The 26,745-nt window shown below is 29.1% G+C and overlaps 2 protein-coding genes across 7 annotated transcripts in view; one reads left to right on the top strand and one right to left on the bottom strand.

Moving 5' to 3' along the window:
• Window positions 1–26,745, bottom strand: part of LOC107165584 (Kv channel-interacting protein 4-like) — a 150,527-nt gene that overhangs the window by 14,216 nt on the left and 109,566 nt on the right. The gene's annotated exons all lie outside the window — the stretch shown is intronic.
• LOC149058374 (uncharacterized) lies at window positions 18,590–20,718 on the top strand. Its single transcript, XM_089220443.1, has 2 exons — window positions 18,590–18,751; window positions 19,598–20,718. Exons 1-2 carry the CDS (start codon window positions 18,713–18,715, stop codon window positions 20,462–20,464), a joined length of 906 nt encoding a protein of 301 aa, XP_089076569.1. The 5' UTR covers window positions 18,590–18,712; the 3' UTR covers window positions 20,465–20,718.

Raw genomic sequence — 26,745 nt, 5'->3', positions numbered from 1 at the left:
TATTACCTTCCAATGCCTATTTTATTTCAGAAGAATGAATGAAAAAAATAGAGTAAATTACGATAAAAAAAGTGTTTATTTACATTTCATCTGTGTGCAAACAAGGTATTTAACATAATTACATTCTAAGAAGTAAAAATAAGTTGAAATGGCGAGCATCTATTGTCAGCAATCATAATCATGGGTACTTGTATTCCGAATTAATAGATTATAGATTTTTCAGATATTATGCTGCAAAGAAAAATCCACGATGGTTCCAAGATGTCTTGAAATTTTCCAAAAACGCGTAGGTACACATGATTACATGATAAACATAATAATATACACTCGTGGATGACGCACGCTGCTTATTAGACATTGACGTTTCGATTATAAAAGGATAAGGAAAAAAATGATCTCGAGTTTCAGAGCTTGCGTTCGATTCGACATAATAATATATTATAATAAAGTCAAGCTAGATTTTATATATATATATATATTAAGATATAGGTATAGGATATACCTATATCTTTTTTTAATCCCTATACCGGAACGTCGAACATCGAGCGTGGGCGTAGAATAGTTTTCGCTCTGGCTCGGGACAGACATCGATTTTTCGTCTCCACCAAGTATACTCGTACACACGACAAAGCCGTGACGACAATATAGAATATAATCCCAATCTAACCAAATACTTTGACCGTGAATTATGTAACACTATTAAAATATTATACGATTATATATGACGTCGATTCTTCAAATGGTACCATATGAATTTTCCAATATTACAATTGCAATTTTAAGGCACCTGCAAAATATTTTTGTGAAGTTCCATCGAATTTTTGAATTTTGTGTTTTTAAAATAACCGTTCGTCTTCCTCATCTGTTGAATCCAGTCATGATCATAATGAAAATTATCTGAATGTAAAAAAAATTGATCGAGCACTTAAACAAGTCATTTTTCGTATTATTATTATTATCGTATTATGTAATTACAACTAACAATGAAATCAAAAATAATTCTTTGGAATTTGAATGACAGATTGCTTGAGAAACATTGTACTGAAAACGATGATGAATAGTGAATACAGTCTATAAATTGTTTGACTCAGTGCTTCAATTTTTGAAAACTAGAGATGATAATATGTTACGAGACAACTTAATTAATCATAGAAAATTGTTTGACTGACCTATTTAAAAAAAATATATCGATACATTTTTATTTTCATTTTTTTTTTTTTTGGGCTGCAGGGTGGTTGGGTGGTGGGGTGACTGGTGGATGGGGTTGGTCTGATTTTTGGTAACTGGATGTAAAGTTTATAACATTTAGAACCACTGACAATTTTTTTATATTTATATTCATATTCAATGTTTTTTGAGGGGAAGATTGATAATTGTATTTAATATCTATAAGCAAAATTGACTTCTTTGCAATTAATACATTATAAAATAAAAATCTAATTGAATGAAAAGCCAATGCCACATATTATTTTGAAATTGATAATACATCAAAGTAAAAAACATACATTTTAATTTAGAATAAAAAAGTTTTAACTAAGTGAAAAAAGTAGGTATATTAATAACCAAAAATTTGTAATAGTAGAACTTTTCAGTCTTTAACTGACGTGTTTCACTATATAGTTTTTTATCATTCAGTTTTTTTTAGAACATAAAAAAAATTTCAAAACTTAACGTAGGATAACTTTGATAATTTTTATACTCGATAATCATTAAAATGTATGTGTTACAAAAGAAGATATTATGATTTGAAATTTAAAATCGTTCTCTAAACAATTCGTTATTTTAAGATAATTATCACTTTTTTTGTGATGACTGTTATGAGTCCATCATTGTTACCTATATTATTATAGGAATTAGTTTATTTTTTTTATATTGATCTTAAATATAACTCGGCAGCAGAGGCCATAAGTTAAAAAGTCTTAATTAGTATTTACAATTATTATTATTATTATTATTATAAATTTTTTTTTTTATTGGTACAGAATCAACACCGTGGTTATTTGCTTACAATTAATTAGGTTACATACATGGGTTTTTTATATGATTGATAAGAGAAACAAGAAAGAGAAAAAAAAATACAATTATTATTATACATTAAATTATGCTACATTGGTTTAACAATTCAATTATACTCAATGTTCAATTAAGTATGAATTTATAATTTATATAATATTCTATTACAATATAATTATTTTAAAAAATATTCGTATGTTTTATATTAAACTAGCTGACTGGCGCTAACTTCTCTGTCTGACGAATATAGTATATCATATACATATAGCAGTGAACTTGTCACCTATAGGTGTCGAGGGCTAAGAATAGGATTAAGCGACTCGATGACGAATTTTTTAGAGTTAGGTGAAATTTTTCATTACTTGTTTTAAATTGAATACATATATTTGTAATTGATAAATCGTAACAATTTTTTTTGAAAATTAGTTCATTAAAATATTCCAAGTGTTAGTAAATAACTAATTCACTCATCCAAATATATACTACTGCTTGAGTTATTTTAAGTTCAGGTAATTAATTAAGAAAACAGACTGGCATGGAGGTTCTTTGGAGTACATGGTCAAATTATGTCTGAATATAAGCCGTTTCGGGGATTTAAGATTTTCTATATAGTCCTACCCATGACAAAGTATATAGGCATGTCAGCAACATTGTGATACGCATATCCCCCACTTTTTTCTGTGTGTTACGTCTTACGTTCTCCGTCTCTTATTGGTCACATATATTAAAGCATGGAAATTGGAGAACCTAACACATAGGAAATAGTGGGGATGATGTTTCATGGTTCTACCAATCTTATACTCTTCTTAGCCTTCTCAAGATATGTATAGTGTCCACGAATGTGGTGTGCGGTGTGCGTATGTTATCTTGTCGGAAATACTAATCACCCAGTGTCCATGCTCTAATGCGAGTGTGCGTCCTAGATAACAGCATTTTCGACAGTCTCATGTATATAATTATTTAAAAATGTTAGTTATTCTGAATATTATTCTATGGTGCTCTTTTTATTACCTAGTGGTTTTGAATAATATGACTATCGATTCTGCATAATGTTCACGCTTACCACCATATGTGACTATCATTTCAGTTTACTTATATGCACTTTTTATAGTTTTTATGATTTTAACCTATTTCCAAAAATCGTTTTTCCTTTTGATCAATTATTAGTTATTTTATCATATTTTAATGTGCAATATAATTTCATTGTTGTATTCCTAAAATGTAACAATCCTGTGTTATAGTGGGTTCCTGCGGTAATAGTTGTGTAGTAATTTAAATGCTTATTATCAATTGCTTTGTGTATTTAAAAATGTATTTTATACTCAAAACTGAGATTGGATGAACTAAGGAGTAATTTGGTAAACAACTCACTTGCAGTACAAAATAAAATATATCTTACTTTTTTTAGACGAAAACAATTCCGTGTTTATAGTCTTAGGAATATCAATGTATATTTTACAATATCTTGAAATCTGATGCACATGGTAATTTCGGATTTATTTTTCACGTATCAAGTTAAAAATTTTAAGTGTTAAATTCTAATTAATTTTCAGCAAAAATGAATGACAGGTTAAATTACAATTATTCATAAATATGGAATAGTATCTTATAGTTTATATATGATATGAAACAAAGATAAATTTATATTATATAGGTACTATACATAAAAAAAAAAAAATGTATTTAGTACTAATGAAGTTAACTGTGTATCTCTCAAGCATCTTGAAGATCAATTACTGATATTTCCGTTATGATTAGTACAGTAGTTTTTAATTTTTTTAACAACAATGACATCCATATACGTGTATAGGATTTTTACGTACATATATTTTGTTAAATGGAATATTCTTCTGAGCATTGCTGACGTGAATTAAATTCAGCTGCCATTTGCCAAGAAGAATAAATAAAACCGACACAATATACTTCCAAGAAAAATTGTTATTATAGCCATATTTTTTATGCAGAAATTTAGAATGCAGAAACCGTATGTCGATAAATGAAGCGCTTTAATATTCACAATCATCTTCAATCACGCACTAAAATGTGTACATAACGATATTATACACACAAAAATCCGTTCCATTTCATCTCTGTAAAAATACCAAAATCAAATAATTTTTGAATGCTACAAAAAAAGAAAAAAATAGGTATAGCAGCGAAGATGTTGACTGTAAAAACACCATATGTGATTAACAACAAACGTATACTAAAAAAGTAGTACCTATGATTTTTATAAAAAAAATCAAAATAAATATACAAATACACAAATTATATAGTGTTATGTTGATAATAATATTAATTTAAGATAAAATATTTGGCATCAACATTATTAAAATTACAACGATTACAATGTATATAAATTATAGGAAATACATTATGCCGTCATAGTGTTATGTGTTAATGAATTTACGAGTTTATGGTAATTACTTAAATAAAATATGGATGTTAAAAAAGAGGTTAAGTCGTGGATGTCACAATGCTGTACAGTAGGTTACAAGTGGGTTACTGTAAAGGATGGAATTAAATTTGAATCCCATGATATTATATCATTGTATACGAAAAACGATTCTGAGCGGAGACGATTTATCTGTCTAGGATAAATTATAGATTATTAAAAACTTTCAAATCTTAGATTTAAAAAAAAATTTTGATGAATTTCTAGCTTAAAATAATTTGCGATTTTGTTGAGATTTTTACGTGTATTGTCAAAATTCAAACTTTGAACGCTTGTAAAAAAAAAATGTAACTTTGTGTTTCTTTTATTTTTCAACTACTTCTGTAGAAATATGTTAGAAGCCTTGTATTAAATTTTCAAATCTTAGATTTAAAAATAGAAACTTTTATGAATTGCTATCTAAGATGATTTAAACATTGCCGTAATTTTAAAGTATTTATTCAAAATTTGAACTTTAAATGCTTATAAAAAAAAATCGTGCCAATGTATTTTTAAAATTTTTCAACTACTGCTGTAACAATGTGTTGGGTGTCTTGCATTAAATTTTCAAGCTTTTCTACCAGACAAATATATTTTTATCGACATTTATAGAAAAAAAAACTAAAAAGTTTAAAAATTAAAATGTCAGTAAACAGTCCAAGACAAATCAAAATATTGTGAAAATTTGGCTATGTAAACATTCAATAAAAATTTAAAATATCTGCGGACATTTGTTTTAGAGTTACATCAAAATAAGAAAACCTAGTGAAAATACAATGTAGTAATAATTTAAATTTCAAACGCTCATAAAAATTTAATTTGAATTTCTGGTGGATATTTTTTTTTGTGATATAGATTGACAAACTTATAAGGAATCTTGAATTAAATTTTAAAATAAAATTTTTTATGAATTTCTAGCTTAAAAGAATTCCTTAATTTTTGTGATTTTTACGTATTTTATCAAAATTCAAATTTTGAATACTTATAAAAAAAATTGTGACCATGAATTTCGTATATTTTTAAACTGCTATTTTAACAATATGTTAGGAGCCTTGTATTAAATTGTCAAGCTTTTCTACCTAACAAATAAATTTTGTTCGATATTAATTTAGAAACAAACTTATAATTATCGAAAATTGCATATGCCTATGAATAGTTCAACTTAAGTCGAAATTTTTGAAAACTTCATGTTGGATAGGATATATTTATATAAACATTCGATGAAAATTTCATGTATCTATGGCCATTTATTTTAAAGTAACATCAAAAACCAAAATTGATTTTGTCGAAAACTGATTGTGCGTACAATTTCCTCTTTTACCCTTAATTGATAGTTTATTTATCCCGATTATTTAGATAAATATTGAGAATTTTTTACTCTTGACCCATAAAGTACCACCTAGATTCACTTTTTGATCTAACAGGATATTGAAGTCAAAACTAGAAACGTTTTTAATGCCCTAAAACGTGATGAAAGACATAAAAAAAGTAAATAAATAAATAAATAAAAAACACACATCATAGTAAAATCAATACATTCCTCGCTCCGCTCAGAAACTTAAATACAATATTTTTAGATTTTGCTGCTTTTAATTATGAAACATAATTTTACCTAACTCTGTAATGTTTCTTAGAATTCCATAAGTATATATAAAACCATATTATTATAAGTTAAGTGAATTTGCAAAATGGAAAACACGTGTACACTTCATCTAAAGAGAGATAAACCTTATTAATAAATAATAATTAAGTGAATTTTAGATTCTTAGAGGAGCGAGGAATGTATTGATTTTACCATGATGTGTATATTATATTATTATTAACAAATAAAACACCTACGTATACTACCAGTACCAGTTGTTTATATGGGTGGGAGCGGGGTAGAAGACTTGAAAATTAAAATTTTATTAGTTTGTACTTTTGGAGGTAAAAATTGTAAATTGTAAATTATCAGTATCTAAGTTTTAAAATAATTGGGAAAAACAAAAATCAATAAATTGCAATTTTTTAAAAATATTTGGTAACCGTTAGATGATTTTCGCTTGGATAATATTTGATTAATATTAGCTTTTTTCTAAAATTGTCAATAAATTATTAATCGTTCGGTCGAAAAGCTTAAAAATATAATACAATTTTATTATTACTAATAAGTTTTTATTGGTTATTAAACATTCACCCCTGACTGTTTTTGTATAATAGTAGGACATTTCCTCCCATTTTTTTTTAAAGTTTACTACTTATTACTAATGTTATATTAGTTATCATCAAATATAAAATTATTATTTTTTAGCCTTTTTCCATATTTTAGATTCTGAACGGAGTAAAGAATGTATTGATTTTACCATGATGTGTGTGTGTTTTTTTGTGTGTCTGTCATCACGTTTTGGGGCAGTAAAAACACTAAAAACGCTTCTATTTTTGACTTCAGTTCCTTGTTAGATCAAAAAGTGAATCTAGGTGGTACTTTAGGGGTCAAAAGTAAAAAATTCTCAATATTTATCTAAATAATCGGTATAAACAAACTATCAATTTAGGGAAAAAGGAGAAATTTTGCACAATATCAGTTTTTGACAAAATCGATTTTGGTTTTTGATGTGAATTTAAAACAAATGTACATAAATTCATGAAATTTTCACCGAATGTTTATATAAGTATATTTTATCCACCATGCTTTTTTCAAGGAATATTGACTCAAGTTGAACAATAGCAGTTGAAAAATAAAAGAAGCATATAGTCATAATTTTTTTTATAAGCATTCAAATGTTGAATTTTGACAACATGCGTAAAAATTACGGAAATTCGCAAATTACTTTATAAAAAAATTTATTTTTAAATCTAAGATTTGAAAATTTTTGATAATCTATAATATATTCTAGACAGATAAACGTCTCCGCTCAGAATCGTTTTTCGTATACAATTATAATATAATATCATTGGATTCAAATTTAATTCCATCCATTCGACTAACACACTTGTAACCAACTGTACAACAGAGTGACATCCACGACTTACCCTCTTTTTATGTTTAATTACCGTATGTAGGTGTCTGATAAAGTTAAGTTATGTTAGGTTTTTTTGAATTAAAAATTCAAGTAGATTAATTTACATGCATTCCATTAATGCCATAACTATATAGGTAAACCGTTTCTGTCGTGTATTATTGTATTAAAAGATTAATTACTAATAAAAATACAATTTCAAAGGGACATATTTTATGAAAAAAAAAACTACAAACAATGAAATATGAAATAAATACCTGAAACCCTTACGTAATATTCCTTTGGCATATTATACGAATAAAACACACAAAATAAAATTAAAGCTACTCGAATGGAATAATATTAATAAAAAAAAATAAAAAAATAATTCAAGTCTGTCGGATGCTGGCGTTGTTTTACTCGGCGGAAATGCTATTATTATTTTTCCTCCATACCACCTGTGTACAATGGTGATGAGTGTGAATCGAGGTGCGCGCGGTGGGGCTGAGATCCCGAGAATTAATCGCGTTTTCTCTGAACCGTGCGCGAGCTCCCGCACACTCTTGGAGCGCGTCACCGGAAACGACGGCGGAAATACCATAAAACACCGACCGGATTGATTGCCCGGCACGCGCGGACTGCCGAAAACTAATTTATATTCGCCCCCGCTGCCCCACCACTAGTAGTTCTAGGGACCTATCTAAACGCCCAAATGTGAAGACTTGAGTTTTCGGTTTTCCACAATAATTACGCTGTGGGAGGGCGACTGTATAATAATATTGTCTGTATATATGTATATACGAGTATAGTGCACGTCATCTTTGAGATTTATCTCGTTCAGAAAATATTATCGATTGGTGATTTATAACTACTTAAGACTTATGTGTGTGTGTGAGTGGGGGGCATGTTCTATATATATATTATATAGTCATGGGATTTTTTTTATCTTTCTAGATTACGATATTTGCTCGTTTCATATTTTTCTGAATAATAATATGCACATAGGTACAATATACTCATACACTGGAAATGGTATTATTATAGTATCAAATTGTTGGAGTTTTTAATATTGTAGCAATACAGAGAGATATATCAGAGCATCGGTTGTCACATAAGTATATATATATATATTTTTTAACTCATTCCCAAAAATAACTGGACACAGCATTTTTGAATATACTAACTACAAAACTTTTATCAAGAATGTGTGATATTTCCAAAATTGGAAAGGGTCACTTGGTTAGTCATCACTTGCTATTCATACACAATAAGAAACGGTACGATTTTATTCGCAGACGTGTTGCTCTGTTTTAGTGACATTTTTATCTTAATGAGACAATATTATGATCTTTTTAGACATTTTATAATCCTTTTGGGAACATAATGATTTGATTTTTTAATTATCAAGAGGAACATAATTCATCCTTAAGTTACGAACTGATGAATAAGAAAATATTTGCCAAAAAAAAGTTTATATATTAAAAAACAAAACATGGTTGACTCCATAAAAAGTTATTTTATACCCACATAGGTAAATGTTAATTTTGGTATACCTATGTGATTTGTAAGTACATTGGTATGAATCATTGCCATTCATTATAATAGTATATAGAAACAATAAATATATTTTTAAGTTATCAGTTTAAAACTTTGTTTTAAAAAAAATTGATATTCTGCTATTGCGTTTAATGACCATATTTCCCAAATTAATATAATATAATAAAAAGTTTTCTAGTAAAATGAAATTATAAGTAAACAATGCATAGTAAGTTTTATTATTTATTATAAAAAATAACTGTAACTAAAAAAATCTATCAAATTTTACGTAATTCTTTGAAATTTTTAAGTGCTGCAGTTAGATGAACCACGGGTCTCTATTTGGTCCCAATTAACGTGGATGATTGACCATTGACGGTCTGCCGCTGTACTTCAGAGAATTTGAAATATTCAAAATTAAAATTGTTTGATACGTCTTTCCCACCACTACCGCTTGGTTACTCCAAAAGGTGGCCGATATGGACAATAAAACGTTCGCAAGGCTTAAAAATAATTGTCACTCCACTGTGGACAGTGCACAGTTAGCCAGCACTCGGAGTGCAATCACTTAGGATAGAAACGAATCCAAAATATAACCCTTGTCCAATATCTTAGCCGTACATAAAATTTAAGTTGAAGTAATTTAAAAATGCTACTCGTTTTTTCGGTGGTTGGTCATAGGTAACCTAAAGGCTAAAAGTCAGTTAAGTATTAGGTACTTATTATGCATTCAACGTTGTCTTCATAATAAAGCTACCAAACTAGGTTCAGTGGTGGTTCAGCAGTTCAGCTCTATTCAGTGGTGGATTTGCTAAACATTTAGATATTTGAAATTGTCGTGTGATAGGTTTACCTAATATATTATTATAATAATTAATAATACGTTTAACATCTGAGTTCGTAACTTATTTTATTACCACCAAACTACCAACTATAGATTTACTTTTTTTTCAGAAAAGATGATGAAATAGAAAATCGGAGCATTTTTAATATCTCAAAAATTTATGGTAATTACAAAATTTTGTTTTTTTTCAAAAACAACTTTAAAATCAATTCACGCTCCATTTATAATGTGGATTTTAGAATATAATTATATATAATAGAAATATGACATTTTAAAATGTATTTAATAGAAATTTTGACGGATATATGAATTTACGAATACTAATTAGCCAAAATTACGTTAAAAATCGTGATACGTGAAACTAGCGAGATTTGAGTGATTTGAGATACACTGATTAGCACCGCATATTACGTTTGTTAATTTATTCCCGGACGAAGTCGAGTTATATAGCTAGCATATTATAATATATTATCCGTTTATTACACATTACAATAATATTAGTGTTTTCTGTAGCACTGACTTCAATCAAAGCGATTTAATCGCTTAATCCAATGCGTAATAAGCACGCGATGATTTCGATGTAACTGTATAATGTATAATATTATTTGAACTTGTGTTGTAAATTGCTCTGGTGGAGAGATAAAAACTTATTATTATTATCGTACAACTATTTCGTCGCACGTCTGGCAAACTGATCGCTCCAGCGTATAAGTTCGCATCGAGTCACATTTAATCTCCTACAATTGTTGTTCTTGAAACTGAGTATTTGGTATAACACAAATGTAGCCCACTACAAGATAATAGTAAGTAGGTGCCTATATAATATCCCACGCACGGATGACTTTAATATAATGACTTTCGTTCAAACTATTATTGTTATTGGTTCGATCGAACATCAAATGCACGTAAAGACTGTTATCCAGAGTTTCTAAGGTTTTTTTTTCGGGATTTTATAATAACACAAATTTGAAATGCTTTATAATTGGGTGGGTGCCATAAATGATTTGTTTGTAAATTCAAAACCACTAGGGAGTTACTTATGATTTATATATCTACGTGTATTGGGCATTTAAAACGTTAGTAAACAATTATTATAAGAATAGATTTTAGAACTCTTTTAACAAACAAAGAATAACGAAAAATTATATTAATATTGAATTTGAGGTATTTATGCATTTAATTAAATAAATTGTATAAGTTAGAACAATAATGACACAAATCGTTTTCTATTTAGAGTACAATAAATTATAAATAATAAATTTTGGTTTTCAGAATAAAAATAATAATAATAATTTATATTAGTACATCATTGTAAATAAAATAGAAAAATCATTGTTTTGCAATAGAAAACAGCAAAATATTCACTTAAACGAAATTTATGCTTGGGTGATATATATATATATATATATATATATTTTTTTTTTACTAACTTACGACCGCCAATAATACTGAAGAAAAAATAATATATTATCTCGTTGAATCTTGTCTTGTATAAATACTTATAGCTAAAGATACGCGGTATCTTGGAACTGAAGATTTTACAAGACTCTTATGGTGTTTTAACGCACCATGCAACCATAACCTATTTATTTCAAATAATCCCAATAAAATATATATTGTACTGTCGCAGATATAGTAACTTTCGAGTAGCGAAAGTATAGTAGTAAAAGCGATTGTAGTAGTACGTCGTAAGTATATAATGCACAGTACCGTTTACGATTTCGATTCCTAAACGCGTTAAGAGTGGAAAATTCTAAAAGTTTTGGCGCAATAGCACATTCGTTTCATCCGCGTGATTTGCCCAATGGATTTATAATAATATATACTATAAGAAACTTTATCATTATTAACGCCCTAAAGCGGAAGGCAGAGTTCCGAATCAGTTTTATTATATATATTTTTCTTAACGCAGGTACGCTATCGGTAGTTCCGGACTAGAAAACTCGACGAAGATGCACGTGGAATGGTCACAAACGGTCACAAAATGCAAAAAAGTCTTAAAATAAACGCATTCATGCCTGCTAATATTAATCAAATCAGTTTATTTCGAAAACGAAAAACTATTAAATACAAAATATAAGATAATAGGTGATTGATTGATGTGATATTTGCATTATATTAAGCAAAAGATTTTTAACAACTGAATGGCTTTACTATATTTCACTAGAACAAATAATGATTAGCTATACGTTGATGTGACGCGGTAAAATGACTCAGAGCGTTAAATAACCAAACAAATTAATATGTTCATTGTTCATGTATAAGATACCACACGAGTAACAATGCTTTAAATTGTCATCGATTTGTACAAAACCGTATAATTGTTGAAAGTTTTTATCAAAGTTATTATTTCTTAACAAAATTATATAAAATGCTGAAAAAACAATATATTATTATTAATACTCATGGAAATTTGATTGAATGAAATTGTGGGAAACGCGTAGTAGCAGAAGGTTAGGTATATTAAACGAATACTAACAATAATAAATTAACTAGACAATCACCAGCACGCGTACTGCGCATTTATAGTGAAAAGTACTGTCATATTTTTCTAAATCATTCCATTTCTTCATTTGACATAATTATTATTTATCTTTGAAATGTTAAGTGGATTGTAGACACATGGTACTATTTAGTTTTATAATCTTAAATATAGGTAGGGGGTTCTAATGTTTTAATACGACGTTTCATTCGCATTTTATATCCCTGTGAATTTTGGAAACTCTAATACTTGGAAAATCGAAATACTTCAAAAGTAAGATATGGGTCATTGGAGTGATCATCTAAAACAAATACACGAGTTATTCGTATACGGCCGTCAGTTTTCAAGTGTAGATCACATGGTAACCCGAAATAGATATTACTATACCAGTGAATCTTTTAATATTCTACACATATACCTACAATTATTGTACATAAACTAGCAACGATATAGGTTCTTATTGATTTCGTCTTTAGAATTCATTTGTGTACCTCATGTTAATATAATTCTATGATCATGTTTAGTTAATTGGATTATCGTAATAGCTTTTTTCTAAATGTTCATCTGAAATTACTTGGAAACTTTTTTGACCAACAATGTCTGATTTGTTTTAATTTAATAATGTTGTTTAGTTATTGAATAAACCACTCGTGTGGTCGAAAACCAAAGTTGACAACAATGTATTATTAATTAGATTCGTTATCAATGTTGTATTTGTAGTACTGTCTGTTTGAAATTGAGTTGGAGTTTATGATATCTATAGAATATACAGTATATTATGAAAAATAAATAGATTCAGTACCAATCGCAACAAATTAGAAATAAATGATTCTGGAAACTCATTTGTGTCATAGACTTTAGTTTGAGTTAATTTAATTCAGATGTATGTGAGAGGTCAAAGTTGGAAATTTATTTTACGTATATATTATATTGTTATCTATAGTGACATCTGACATGACTCATAGTTACGGGACCTTTGAAATGTATATAACTTGTAAATTATAAAATCGATTTTTTGTCCTCAGATATTTGTGGTATTAACTTATTAAAGTGAAGTTAATATATCTAGTTAGTCTTTGGAATTCCCATGTACCTTTGGTCAAGGGCTTTAATTATGTTATGTGGGTAATGGTCTAGTTAATAATATTATACTGTTCTTAATATAAATTATACTGATTGGATAAGTTCAAATCGAACAAAGTTCGAAAATCTATCAATTTACCGATGAAAAACGGGCAACAAATTGTTTGAAATAAACATATAAGAACATAGACATTATTGCAATGACTTATAATGCTGGTAGTATAGCATTAAAGTTAATTTATTCCTGAATTGAAGACTTTTTAAATTTCTCATGTCAGTATTTTTTGTTTTTTAATTAATATTAAAATAATGTATACCTATGGTATTATTCTGATTATGTGTTCTTGTACTTCAATTTTATGACCTTCTATAATTATTATTTACATATTATAATAACTATTGATAACACTTTGAAAAAAAATAAATTTTTTTTTATTATCATCTTAAAATTCTTCAGCACTCATGGTGCTATTACAAGTAATATTTTTTTAACAATGGATTACAATTATGCTAAAAAACATAAATAAATAATAATAATAGCACATTTCTGGTAGTTTTTATGATCGATTGTTGTGCTGTCATCATGATCTACATATCAGTAATTATTACGATTTTAATATAGTCATAATAATATTAATGTATAATAATGTTATATATATTACACACGTAGTTGAGAGATATGAATTTCTCGCAGGTATACCATCTGCTTTTATTCACTGAAATTCGAATTCCTAAATTGTCCCCTCAATACGCGATATCACAAAATGTGGAACGGCATACGAAGGTTTCAAAGATTCCACAACATTATTCTGCACGTGCTACTTTTAAAAGCTAAGCACTAAGCTGAGTTCTTGAATTGTGATGATTTTCCATAGACATAAAATTTAATCAAATCACAAATACGTAAAAATAGATTATTATGAATAGAAGGATAGCATTTTTTCCACTATATAAACATAAATATTTTTAAGTATATAAAAGTGTTTTATATAAATGAAATATCACAGATTTATTATAATTTAATTTATATATTGTATTTAATTTTATTTTTTTTTTTTATTATTTGTGAATGAAATAAAAAATAATATAAATCCAATAAACAAATGCTCAAGAATTCAAAATATATTTGTTTTATTAGACATCTATATTCTATATTACAGTATTTTCTTACCTCCTTTATCGATGCCATTCGTGTATTCAAGATATTCAATCCCATGCCCTCGCCCATAATCAATAAATATTTTTAAAAACGTAATTTTGTTTTAAAAGTTAAAAATGAAATTATTAAGTTAAAAACCTTTTTATTATATGTAAGTAAATAAAAAATTTAAAATAAAAATAGATGGTTGTAAAAAAAAAGCACGAAATGTTGACTTTGTTATTGTCTTAATTAAGTACCTCAGTGAAAATTACGAGTATTTAGAAATACACCAGTCGTTATTTATTTTTAATTTGTTAGATTATATAAATAATTAAAAATAAACTGTACTCCTCAATGACTGTTTGAATCCAGTATCCACCTCCGCAATGTTTTCACTTACATCAGCTAGGTTTAGATTCACTGATTTAAAATGTCATTTTTAAAAAAATATACAAATACGTATAAAATATATTTTTATCACGTTTATATATGGACAATAAAATGTAAACATTATAAAATGCAATTTAAGTGATGTGGGTATAAACGTATTTTGTGTCTGGAACCATTCTTAGTAAATATTTTCTTATGCGTAAACTGCTTTTAGTTTTAAGCTATTACCTCGCAAATTGGAAAATTGTGAAAATAGCATTGAAAAATCTTGCTATTATTTCATTACTGAATAATATTGTTGTAAAAAAAACCTATTATTTTAATTAGATAGAACAAGATGTACAATAATGTAAAACTAAACATTAAAAAGTAATACATTAAATAATTTTGATGTTGAAATACAATATTAAAAATATTTTTTTTATCTTGTAAGAACAACAAAATGGCAGTACTAATTATTAATATTTGCCCATAGGACTGAATGGTGAATTAAAAGTAGGCAGTTAAGTTTCGATAAAGCTGTCACCTAGTCGATCACCCTCTTCTCACTCGACCCAGCTGTATACAGCCCAAATTGCCCATTCCGTTATAGACGTGGAATGTACATTCCGAGGGTCAAGAACTACGACGATTCGAGTGTTTTATAATTAAAAGAAGTTTTAGCTGAGTAAACGAATATTGACTGGACGATTGGTAGTTGGGTGCGAGTGATTGTGCGTCGAAGGCGGTAAAAGGCCAATTGAAAGGTTCACGGATCCCCGCAGGTCATAGCCGGCGGCACTTGCCCTAAATGGCCGTCGAGATAGCTTTGGAAAGCTGTTTTCCGGCTAGTCGATCACCCGACAAAACGGTTCCACAGACAATATGTGGTCGTAGTTTGACGATACTTTATTATTATGTTTTAAATTGTATAATTTATGATTTAATGCGAACAGAACCACTAGTTATTGAAAATAATTAATTGGATGACGAATCGTTTAACAAATTTGACTGCATCAGATCCTCTGTTGTTATAATAAATTTTAATTTGGCTATAAACTTAACATTAATACCGCGTATTTCAAATACGAATAATTAGCGGCACGTGATAAAATTACATATTCCACGATCTAAGTGTATCATTACAATATCATACTATACTGTGCGCCATACACAAAATGTATATATTATTATGTTTATAATATTAGATAGATAGCTACTTCGTGAGATATACGTTACGGTTAACACACACACACACACACACACAACATATATATAATATTTATCCAATCACACAACCAAATTAGATTCACTCGGCTGAAATGTAAGACAACTAAGACATTACAATATATTATACTGGCCTAATAAGTGAATGCCGCTTGAACAGACTGGACTCGGAACTGGTGCGACGCGATTTAATATTATATAGGTATTTACATAATTAGATATAACAAATTTCACCTAGAATCACATCAACATAATTATATATGAGTGTATTTTAATATATCAGCGTGTTAGAAACTACGATACGATATTACTAGTAACGAGATTTGCACTAATTACGTTTTAAAAACTTTTTATTAGCTGTCTGACTACAGAACATAATATATTTATACGATGTGCATGACTATTTACCAAGCATTCTCTCCACACTTTTATCAATATATTTATTCAAATTCTAAATTTTATAATTTTTAAGTATACTTTAAGATTATATTTATTTTAAAATACTATTTTTTACTGTAAATTATTTTGAAAATGCTGATGTATAGAAGATTAGTCTTAAATTTGTAATAAAAACAATAAATTTGCGATGGGTTTGGAGGATATAACGGAGCCAAGGAGGTTCTGATAAAATGAAAATTAAACTTTATAAGTGAATACACACGAATAAGTATTACATATATTTTTTATTTTATATAAAACAATTATTAATTTCTAATTAATATTATCACCATTAAAAAAAGTAACATCTGTTTAAAAATTAACTGTGAAAAGAATTAATTCTCATTTTAAAAGCATTTGTGTTGTAGGCAGGATGGTTTAAATGGGGAAAAAATATAAGTATAATTTTGCTTGTCATGCTAAGTATACTAATATTTTACATCTAAATATTAAAACAAATTAAATTATTTTATTTTAAATGAAATTAATATGAGCATGTTTAAGGTTTGATAAATGACCCTGTAAGTATTATATGACTATCTACATCAGAGTGATAATTCTAACTACGTGAACCACATGCGTTATTAAATCATAGAAACAATAGTTAACCTCATAAACTTATATCCAATTAACTTCGGTCAAGTTCGCGAATCTTGTTATAACTTACTATTACGAGATTAATAAAATCACGAATTAAAAGTTGATGGTTTATATTAATACGTAATAATCTGCTAAGTAAAAAGTTTATTTTGTATAAAATTTTAAATCCCTTAAGATTGAGTTGATTTGTTGTGCACACGATTTTGCGTATATATATAGTTATATAGTACTACGTTATGTATGACTTCTGGTCAATAAATATTTGCGAGGCATCAATTAATATGAAAGTTTTACAAATTTCACTGAAGTTTGCAACTAAAACGAAACTTTTCATCACATAAATAAGTTAACTATACTAGTAGTTTTATAGTTTCAGTTTCATATGAGGATTTTAATATTATGACGTCGAGTAAACACACCGTGTTATCTGATTCTACCATCATAATATTATATTCCAAAATTTCCAAAATTGCGAAATTTTTTAGGTGTGAAAAAAATGTTGGTCATATGTAAACTGTGATAAGATAAAGATTAATTTTAAAATATATATATACACAGATTTTTTTTAATGATTACGCTACTATAATTTTTATCACATAAAATAATAACAAATGAAATATTTTACTATTTGTAAAAAAAAAATACAATTCTGACATTTCAAAATAATATACGATACGACTTAAAAATGAACTTAAAAAACAAAATTTTAACAGACTACTTTAATGGAAGATCATTTACAGCGTCACATAATTTTAATACCTAGTCGATACTGATGAGGTATTTTGATCCAAATCTATGTGAGTGAAAACAAAATAATACTAATGCAGTTAACATTGATATTGAGTATTACTTGAGATAATGATGACTGACACAGTACATATTTGACTTTTTGCAAGATTCTTAATCTATAGGTGAAAATGAAACAGTATAAAGATTATATCCAATCTTTTTCTTACCTTTTATTTTGGAGCTTTTAACAATAATAAATGTCCCATAGCATAAACTTGTAATGGCCAATTCTGGGGACCTTTACAGTCGAACTGTGATCGTTTGGAGTGAGTGCCGTTTCTCGTCCACCGATTTAACAATATTATGGGCGGTCATTCAAAAAAAGTGAAAACCTACCCGACGCCTAGCCTAATATGAATAATATATAATACTATTACGTATAATTTGTGCCTTGTTGCTCTCACGTTTGGCATGGTCTGCTGTTTGTCATCTGATAGCCGCGAGGCCTCGATACCGGTGACCGGACGCAGCAGTGCAGCACATTTGCTGTGTTACGTACTGACGTACAGGAAATGCATACTAGAGCAACACACCTAACCCGGTAAAATGTATACATGTGTGGTATAACTTAGGGCCTGAGGAGACGGAAAGTCAACCTGGTAACCCCTTCGGCCATGCAGGTCCTCTTGGCTGAGTCCACCACTCGCTTCGAGTTCGGTCGACTCCCGTGTATATATACCGGCCGGAATCGTTGGACAGATCACAGTCAACTACGATCAACCACTGCAGTCACTGCCGATAACAACACCGACGAAACTAATCCGCACAGCACTACTACATGTTCAAGAATTTTCACTCAAACGACATGTCCGCAACAGTGAGTATTTTTATTGTTATTGTTATAATGTATTATTGATCTGTGCCACGCACTTGTCAACGGGGTAACTTTTAGGTTCGATTGTCTGTCGTTAGCATTCTAAAATCTGAAACTCATAATATGTGTCGATGATTTAAAAATTCACAACCATACAATTATTATGTTGCAATCTCGGTTCTTAAACTTTCGACTCTTTTTTTAGCAGGATCCACTGTTATATTAGTTAAGCTTTTCGGACGATACCAAAACTCAGCCGTGTTATAATGCTCGTTATAAATTATAATGTAGTTAAATGAATATTGAATTATAGTTTTATATTTATTCGATCGCACATCTTTGTTGTCGAGAAAAACTAATCGGACCGGATAGCACGACGGGGAACACGTTGATCTCGTTACGGCTACTACCGTGAGACGCTAAATCGAGTACCACCGCCGGCAAATGAATATAATTTGTTATATAACAAATGTCCGAACTCACTCTGGCACTCCGATCACCGCATTCTCAACCGGTTTCCAAGTTAATTTATATCTGTTTTATATTATTTACTTTTACTCTAGTAAAAGTAACGACATACACACACTCTCCTCTCACCCTCTCTTCTACTCTCTTACGCGTGCTGTCGGTTAAAATATTATTAAAATCAGAACGCTTTGTTTCTTGTTCAGTAGAATGATCAATATAATAATTATTAAGTAGGTACCTGCCTAGCTCAACGACAAAAAGAAATCGAATTGTATCGTTTTATTCGACCATACATTATACTCATTAATATTATTATTATCATCATAATGTTATATAGTTAATAATATCGTATTTTTAATATTTAAAATTACGTGTTTTCAGCTGATCGTATTCGCGGCCTTTGCCGTAGCCACTACCCTGGCTGTCTACAAGGAGCCCACATACCCCACTTCTGCATCCGCCTACTCATCACACTCGGCACCCGCCTACTCATCACACTCGGCACCCGCCTACTCATCACACTCGGCACCTGCTTACTCGTCTTACCAGGCGCACAGCTACTCCGCCGCCCCAGCTTATCGTGCCGCTTCGGCTTATCCATCATATTCGGCTCCAACCTACCCAGCCGCTCCAGCTTACCCAGCCGCTCCAGCCTACCCAGCCGCTCCAGCCTACCCAGCCGCTCCAGCCTACCCAGCCGCTCCAGCCTACCCAGCCGCTCCAGCCTACCCAGCCGTTCCAGCCTACCCAGCCGCTCCAGCCTACCCAACATACCCAGCTGCCCCAGCCTATCCAGCTGCTCCAGCCTACCCAGCATACTCCGCTGCACCAGCCTACCAATCATACTCGGCCGCACCTGCTTACTCGGCATACCAATCAGCACCGGCTTACCAAGCCGCGTCCGCTTACAGCAAACCAGCTGCAGCGTACCAATCCGCACCCGCTTACTACAAACCGGCTCAGTATTCAGCGCCTAAGCCGTACGCCGCCGATGTGTCGTCACCGTCACCGTACAACTTCCAATACAGCGTGCACGACGCACATACTGGTGATGTGAAGAGCCAAAGCGAGTACGCCGACGCCAACGGTTACGTCAAAGGCACGTACAGTCTGGTGGAAGCGGATGGTAGCAAGCGCACCGTAGACTACAGTGCCGACGACCACAGCGGTTTCAACGCTGACGTCAAGAAGGAGGAAGGTTACGCCGCTTCGTCGTCGTCGCCGGCCACATACAAGCCCGCTTACTGATGGGCCACCACAGCCAACACGTCGCTCAAATCGTCGACTTAATAACATATCGTGATATTTTAGCGTCACCTTTGCCCATAATATAATAAATGATTGTACCGCGTACCGAGTGCGGTTATCGGTTTCACAGTAGTTGTGGTATACTACAGTCGTGATGGTACATTATGTGATACATTGTCGTCCTCAAACTATTAATATTATCGTTGTTATGTGTTTTTTGTAAATAAATTTCATACTTATAGTAACGGATTAAATATGCGTTATATAATACACTATATAACCCTGTTTCATACTTTCCATTGTACCTGATCTAATCCTGCAAGTGTTTTGTGGCACATTATATGGCATGTGTCATAACAATAATTTTTTATGATAAAAATAACGATTTTATTGCTATTTTTAGGTGAAATTATTTGGTCACAATGATTTAAGTGTGTAGCCATTTATTTGTATTTAAGTTAGCATACCGTAACAAATCACGTTTCATCTCTCTATGCAATTACTATGTGGCTGGTTATATATTTTGTACAGTATGATTGTTCTGTGTATTTTGCAGGAAAATATAGTAAAAGATACTTGTCATTTTACAAAATGTGGAGATCGGCTCTCAAAAAATTAACGCCCCCTCCAAAAAAAAATTTAAAAAAAATACTCGTAAACATTATCAATTGACATAAGGTATAAATAAAATGTACAATTTTATTTAATTATATAATATAGGTACTATGATATATTATGATAGGTATTCATTTATCATTTTCAAATACCTACGTATATTTCTTGTTATATAACTAATCATTGATTGAGTTAATTACCAGCTATATAATGAGTTATTATATTTTTATCATTTGTAGAAAACTTTATGTTTATGAACCTATATTTAATCCAATTAAAAAAAAAATAATAAAGTTGTTCGTGTGATCATTTAAAAATCAAAATACTGGGCTAAAAAATACTTAACATTTATTATTATCACAATTTACAATTGAAGATTGTAATCATTTACAGACTTTTATGAACGAATTAGGAATTGAAACTAACATTTAGGTAATCTAGTCCTAAAGGCTAAGAAGCTATAGTTGGTAATTAAAGAATTTCTATCTAATAAAATGTATTGTTTGTGTAATTATTGTGTAAGTATTTTGTAACTGAACATAGTTTCATAATAATAATAAAATAAAAGCTGAAAAAATCTAAAAATAGCGGTGCTTGACTGAATGAAATTTATATTAGTTATGTTTGTTATTATTATTATACTGTTTTATATTATTATTGTTTATTGTTTTAGTGAAAACTCAAATTTATATTGATATAGATTTTATATTATAATTCATTATGTTATAGGAGCCTATAAATAAATTTATTTTGATATTTATTTAATTATATTTTAATACAATATGTATAAATTTACTTGATATAGACCAGCTGCCTTAGAAAACCTTAAACCTAGCAGGATTATTTTCACTCTCCCACCTGGCCAGTCCTCTGCTTACTTGTGTTTATTCGTGGGTATATATATTTATTTAATTCATATGCTTAAATATGATAATACCACGACCTGAGTGCGGTTATCGGTTATTAGGTACCATAGCTGTGATATCGCCGTACACTTTTGTTATTTTACTATTAATATTGGTATCGTAATATGTATATTTTAGATTCTGAACGAAGTGATGAATGTATTAATTTTACAATGATGTGTGTTTTTTTTTTTTTTTTGTGTCTGTATACAGCATAACTAGTCGAAATAATGCTTCTATTTCAAACTTTGGGGGTAGTTTCTGATGTAAAAGTGAATATCCTTGGTGCACTATACAGGTCAAAAGTAAACATTTTCCAACAGTTTTCAAAAAAAAATCTAGAAAAAAATCAAAAAATGACAGAAAAACGGGAATTTTTACGCAAAACCAGTTTTCAACCAAATCGATTTTTTTATATGGTTGTAATTCAAAAAATAATCACTGTAAATACTTGAAATTAACACCTAATGTTTATGATAGTGTTATATATATACAGTTTAATTTTCAAAAACCTTTGACTTTTTTTGAGTTATTTATAGACCACTGAAATTTTTGATCTTTATATGAATTTTTTTTTAAGTGTCGGAAAAGAAATTTTGGATGATAAAAAAAACTTGAAAATTTAATACAAGGTTCCTTATGAGTTGTTCTTATTGAAGCTAAAAAAAAATTAAAAATCGTTTGTCACAATTTTTTTTTATAAGCGTTTATAGTTCAAATTAATACGAAATCTGTCGAAAACGCGAAAATTTGCAAGTAATTTTGAAGTTGAAAAATCATAAAAATGTTTGTGTTTATAATTAAGGATTAAAAATACAACACTAAGTTTTCCGTAAGTTTGCCTTCAAGTAGCTATAGAGGAAACTTGAAGTATCATTATAGGAAAAATTTTAAGTGCGTTTGAATTTAAAATTTTTACGAAATAGCATAACGATAACGATTTATCCTCAAACGATTTTAAATATTTGTTATTATTCAAAAAGTATAAGTCGTAGATACTTGAAAATTTTACTAGTTATTTAGATTGTCATTTTCTTTACATGGTTTAATTTTCAAAATATTTTGACTTTTTTTGAGATATTTATAGACAACTGAAATTTTCAATTTTTCTGGAAATTTATTTTGAAGTGTCGATAAAATTTTTTTGGCCCAATCAAAATATTTGAAAATTTAATTCAAAGTTCCTCATAAGTTATTCTTATAGTGATTAAAAAATTAAAAGAATACATAGACACAATTTTTTTTATTAGCATTTGAAGTTCAAATATTCACAAAAATTCGTCAAAACCATGAATATTTGCAAATTATTTTGTAGTTCAAAATTCATAAAATTGTTTGTATTTATATCTATGGTTATAAAATTCAACACTAAGTTTTCCATAAGTTTTACTTCCAATAGCTATAGAGAAAATTTGAAGCCTCATTATAGGAAAAATGTGTTGAGTGTTTGAGTTTTAAATTTTTATGAAATCGCGTAATGAAAACGATTTATCCTCGAACCAGCTGGTATATATTTATCTATGATAATATAAAGTATTATGAATTATGATAACTACATGCAATGTTTTTGGAAAAATTGATTAACCATGCCTTATGCAAAATGCGTCCTGATTGAAAAATAAAATATCGGTTTCAAAATAGAATATATGACAATATAATATATCCTAGACTGACAAATCATCTCCGTTCAGAATCGTTTTTCGTATACAATGATACCTATCATTGCATTCAAAACTAACCTACCCTAGTCAGAAGTCCACCCTACCCCCTAATGGACAGCAGAGTGACATCCACTTACCTGCTTTTTTTAAATACATTTATGTTTAGTAACGGATAGAAGCATTGTTGTGACTTTTTGCATTATTCATTACAGTGCAGAATTATTTTCATTGTACTTAACCTAATTAATGATTCCATTTCTCGAAGCTATTACCAGTTGACTGGTTATATATTTTACAGTTTGATTATTTCATGTGAAATATAGGAAAATAAAATATAAAACTATAAGGAATTCAACGAAAAAAAAATTTTATTCTAAATTAAAGTTCATGATAGTCATAGAAAACACATATTATTGTTTGTTATTAAACGTTTTAAATAAAGATATATGTAATTGAGACATTTTCCAAGAGGTATTCCCTAAGATATGATTTATAGTTTATGGTTAAAACACTTAAAACAAGAGCACATCATAAGCTTTCTGTTATTGTAAAATGTCTTAGTCAATATACATTATATGAGGCTACTCGCACTTATTTATGGACATATAATATTTCATATGCATAACTTATCATATACTAATATTATACTAGCATGCTTTGTATTTTAATAATAACTTGAAGTGAACAAAAAACGGAAATATCACAATAGGTTTATTAATATCATAATAATTGTGAGCCGGTAGAGTTTTTTTATACATTTAATTGGATACCATATTTTTTTTTTTTATCTGACATTTCAACCGTCGCGCGTCGTGGCTCAATGAAAATCTGTAGAATAGACCACCATATCGACGGTCATAAAAATAAATCCGTCTGCGGGCCAATAACCTATAACATATTATATTCACGAGATACACGGTTAAATATACGTCACAGTCGTCATCAATACGATTTGTTATTCGTGGTGAATAAAACTGTGTAAGGAAAATAGATAACAATTGATTTTTATTATTATTTTCATTTTAAATACAATTTATATTTTTAACGCGTATACTATTTCGAAAATTTGAAGTTCATTTAATGTATTATTATAAACCCCATAATAGGAAATAATGGGAAAATATTGATTATTACGGCTGGAAGATCAATAAAATTTATCAATACAAAACCAGTTCAATATGTCTTCTTCCACGATTATCGTTAGTAAAAATGTGTAAATTTAGTTTGTTAGGTTTTTTTTTTTTGTAATTAGTTTCATAAATGAATTATTTTTTACTTTTTGATGTAAAACTATGTGTATAAAAATTAAAACTCATTTCGTTATGGTAATTTTCTTTTAACGTACCGAATTCAGAAATTTATGCATGCTACAATTAAAAAAGTTATTTTATTTTTGTTTTGCTTTGAATTATTGCAACGTTTAATATTGCAAAAGTTAGAATCGTATCTAAAATTAACGAAATTTGATAAAATTTGATTGAAGTGATATTGTTATTTTATTTTTTATAAGAAATTCTTAATTTTATATAAAAGTGATTATATTGCATACCTAGCTCCTGAATAAATACAACTTGCTCAAGACAAATAAAATATGATTATCATAAATTTTATAAAAATTGAAATTTCTTAAATATGTATCATGTTACACGACCAAGAATCAATGTTCTTCATTTTCCGTAACAAACACCGCTGTATTAAAATAGTGTATTGGATATAATAATATATTATTATGCTCGGGTTCTAATAATTGTCAAGTAACGTATATCAATGATTAGAAAAAGGGCGTCGTTACTCTCAAAAAGTGTGAAAACACGCAAGAGGAATGGAAAAAACGAAAAAATAATAAATGTTGTTACCTATACATGTATTTTCTGAGTCGAATCAGATTTACGGTCGGTGCCCACGATCGTCGTGCGTATTGTAAATATATTATAACACAACTGCCTGTGAGTATAATATATTATTTTTTTACCGCGACATATAAATGCGAGTCGTTCGTATTTCGAGACAGTGACAAGACACTAATAATATTATAATTTCGAAATAATACGTTTCGAAGAGGACTCGTGTACGTTCGATAGATTTATCGGATTTGTTGCTTCAGTGTATAATAAAATAAAGTGTCATCGTAATATTCATCGTTTTCATCCATCACGGAGCACATTTTAGTCACGTTAAGACAAATAATAGTGATCACGACAATAGTATGAACTAGGCACTTACTATAATATTAAACCTCAAACGCTTATATTTTGACTGGAGTATTCAAATGATTTTTCCTGAAAATGGGTGTAACAATTAAATACACCAAAGCCTTTTGAAACGGTTTATTAGACTTGGAATTGTATCCACAAGACGAACAATCATTATTCAGATATATAACGCTGGCAAATAGTTCTTCTTAAAATTATTGGACAAGGAATATCGATTCCCTCAGCTAACCATCATTATTTTCGGTCCTTAGGTATATATGGTATACAGATTGAAAAATGTCTGCCTAAAAGTTATATTTATGTATATTATTTACATTTTCATTAGTTTTGAGCTGAGATTGCAAGATAAGGTATATAAAAGCGAAAATATGACACACGAAAGATGATTAAACATATACAATTAATAGATACAGCTCTAAGTTTTATATTGAATTCGAATCGGGTTTTTATAATTCTAGCAACAGCGTACGAATCGTTTTTATACATACTTGAACAATATATTTTTTATAACATTTTGCAAGCAAGTAAATCTTAATTACGTAAGTACCAATGTTTTGACGTAGACGAGTCGTTTAAAAATACCTTATTATATAAGGTAAATTTCAGTAGGGCAAAATAATATTCTAAATGCACAAAATATGGTAAAAAATTATTTTAAGTGCGTCGAGTTTTGGGAAGCGATGTTTTGTATAGATGCAGATAATCGTCATAATAATTCGAATATTACCGTCACGCACGTATTATATTTCAGTATACCTAGATAAAATTTATTATGCGCACTACGCAGTCTCAGGACCATTTTATTTCTTTAATCGAAAAAACACAACTGTTTAAATTTTTGTTGTTGCATTACACTAAAACTTCGATATATAAAGTATATATTGTAG

The sequence above is a fragment of the Diuraphis noxia genome, unplaced genomic scaffold (assembly GCF_037042655.1).
Source record: "Diuraphis noxia isolate RWA-SAM2 unplaced genomic scaffold, SU_Dnox_SAM2 contig0002, whole genome shotgun sequence".
NCBI classification, from domain to species: Eukaryota; Metazoa; Arthropoda; class Insecta; order Hemiptera; family Aphididae; genus Diuraphis; species Diuraphis noxia.
Note: the sequence above shows the minus strand (reverse complement) of the source record. Positions and strands in the feature narration are given on the sequence as shown.

Excerpts from the sequence above, each read along its gene's own strand:
- LOC149058374 (XM_089220443.1), top strand. The coding sequence starts at position 18,713 with ATGTTCAAGAATTTTCACTCAAACGACATGTCCGCAACA. Across the intron at positions 18,752-19,597 it reads CAAACGACATGTCCGCAACA|CTGATCGTATTCGCGGCCTT; the intron begins GTGAGTATTTTT and ends ACGTGTTTTCAG.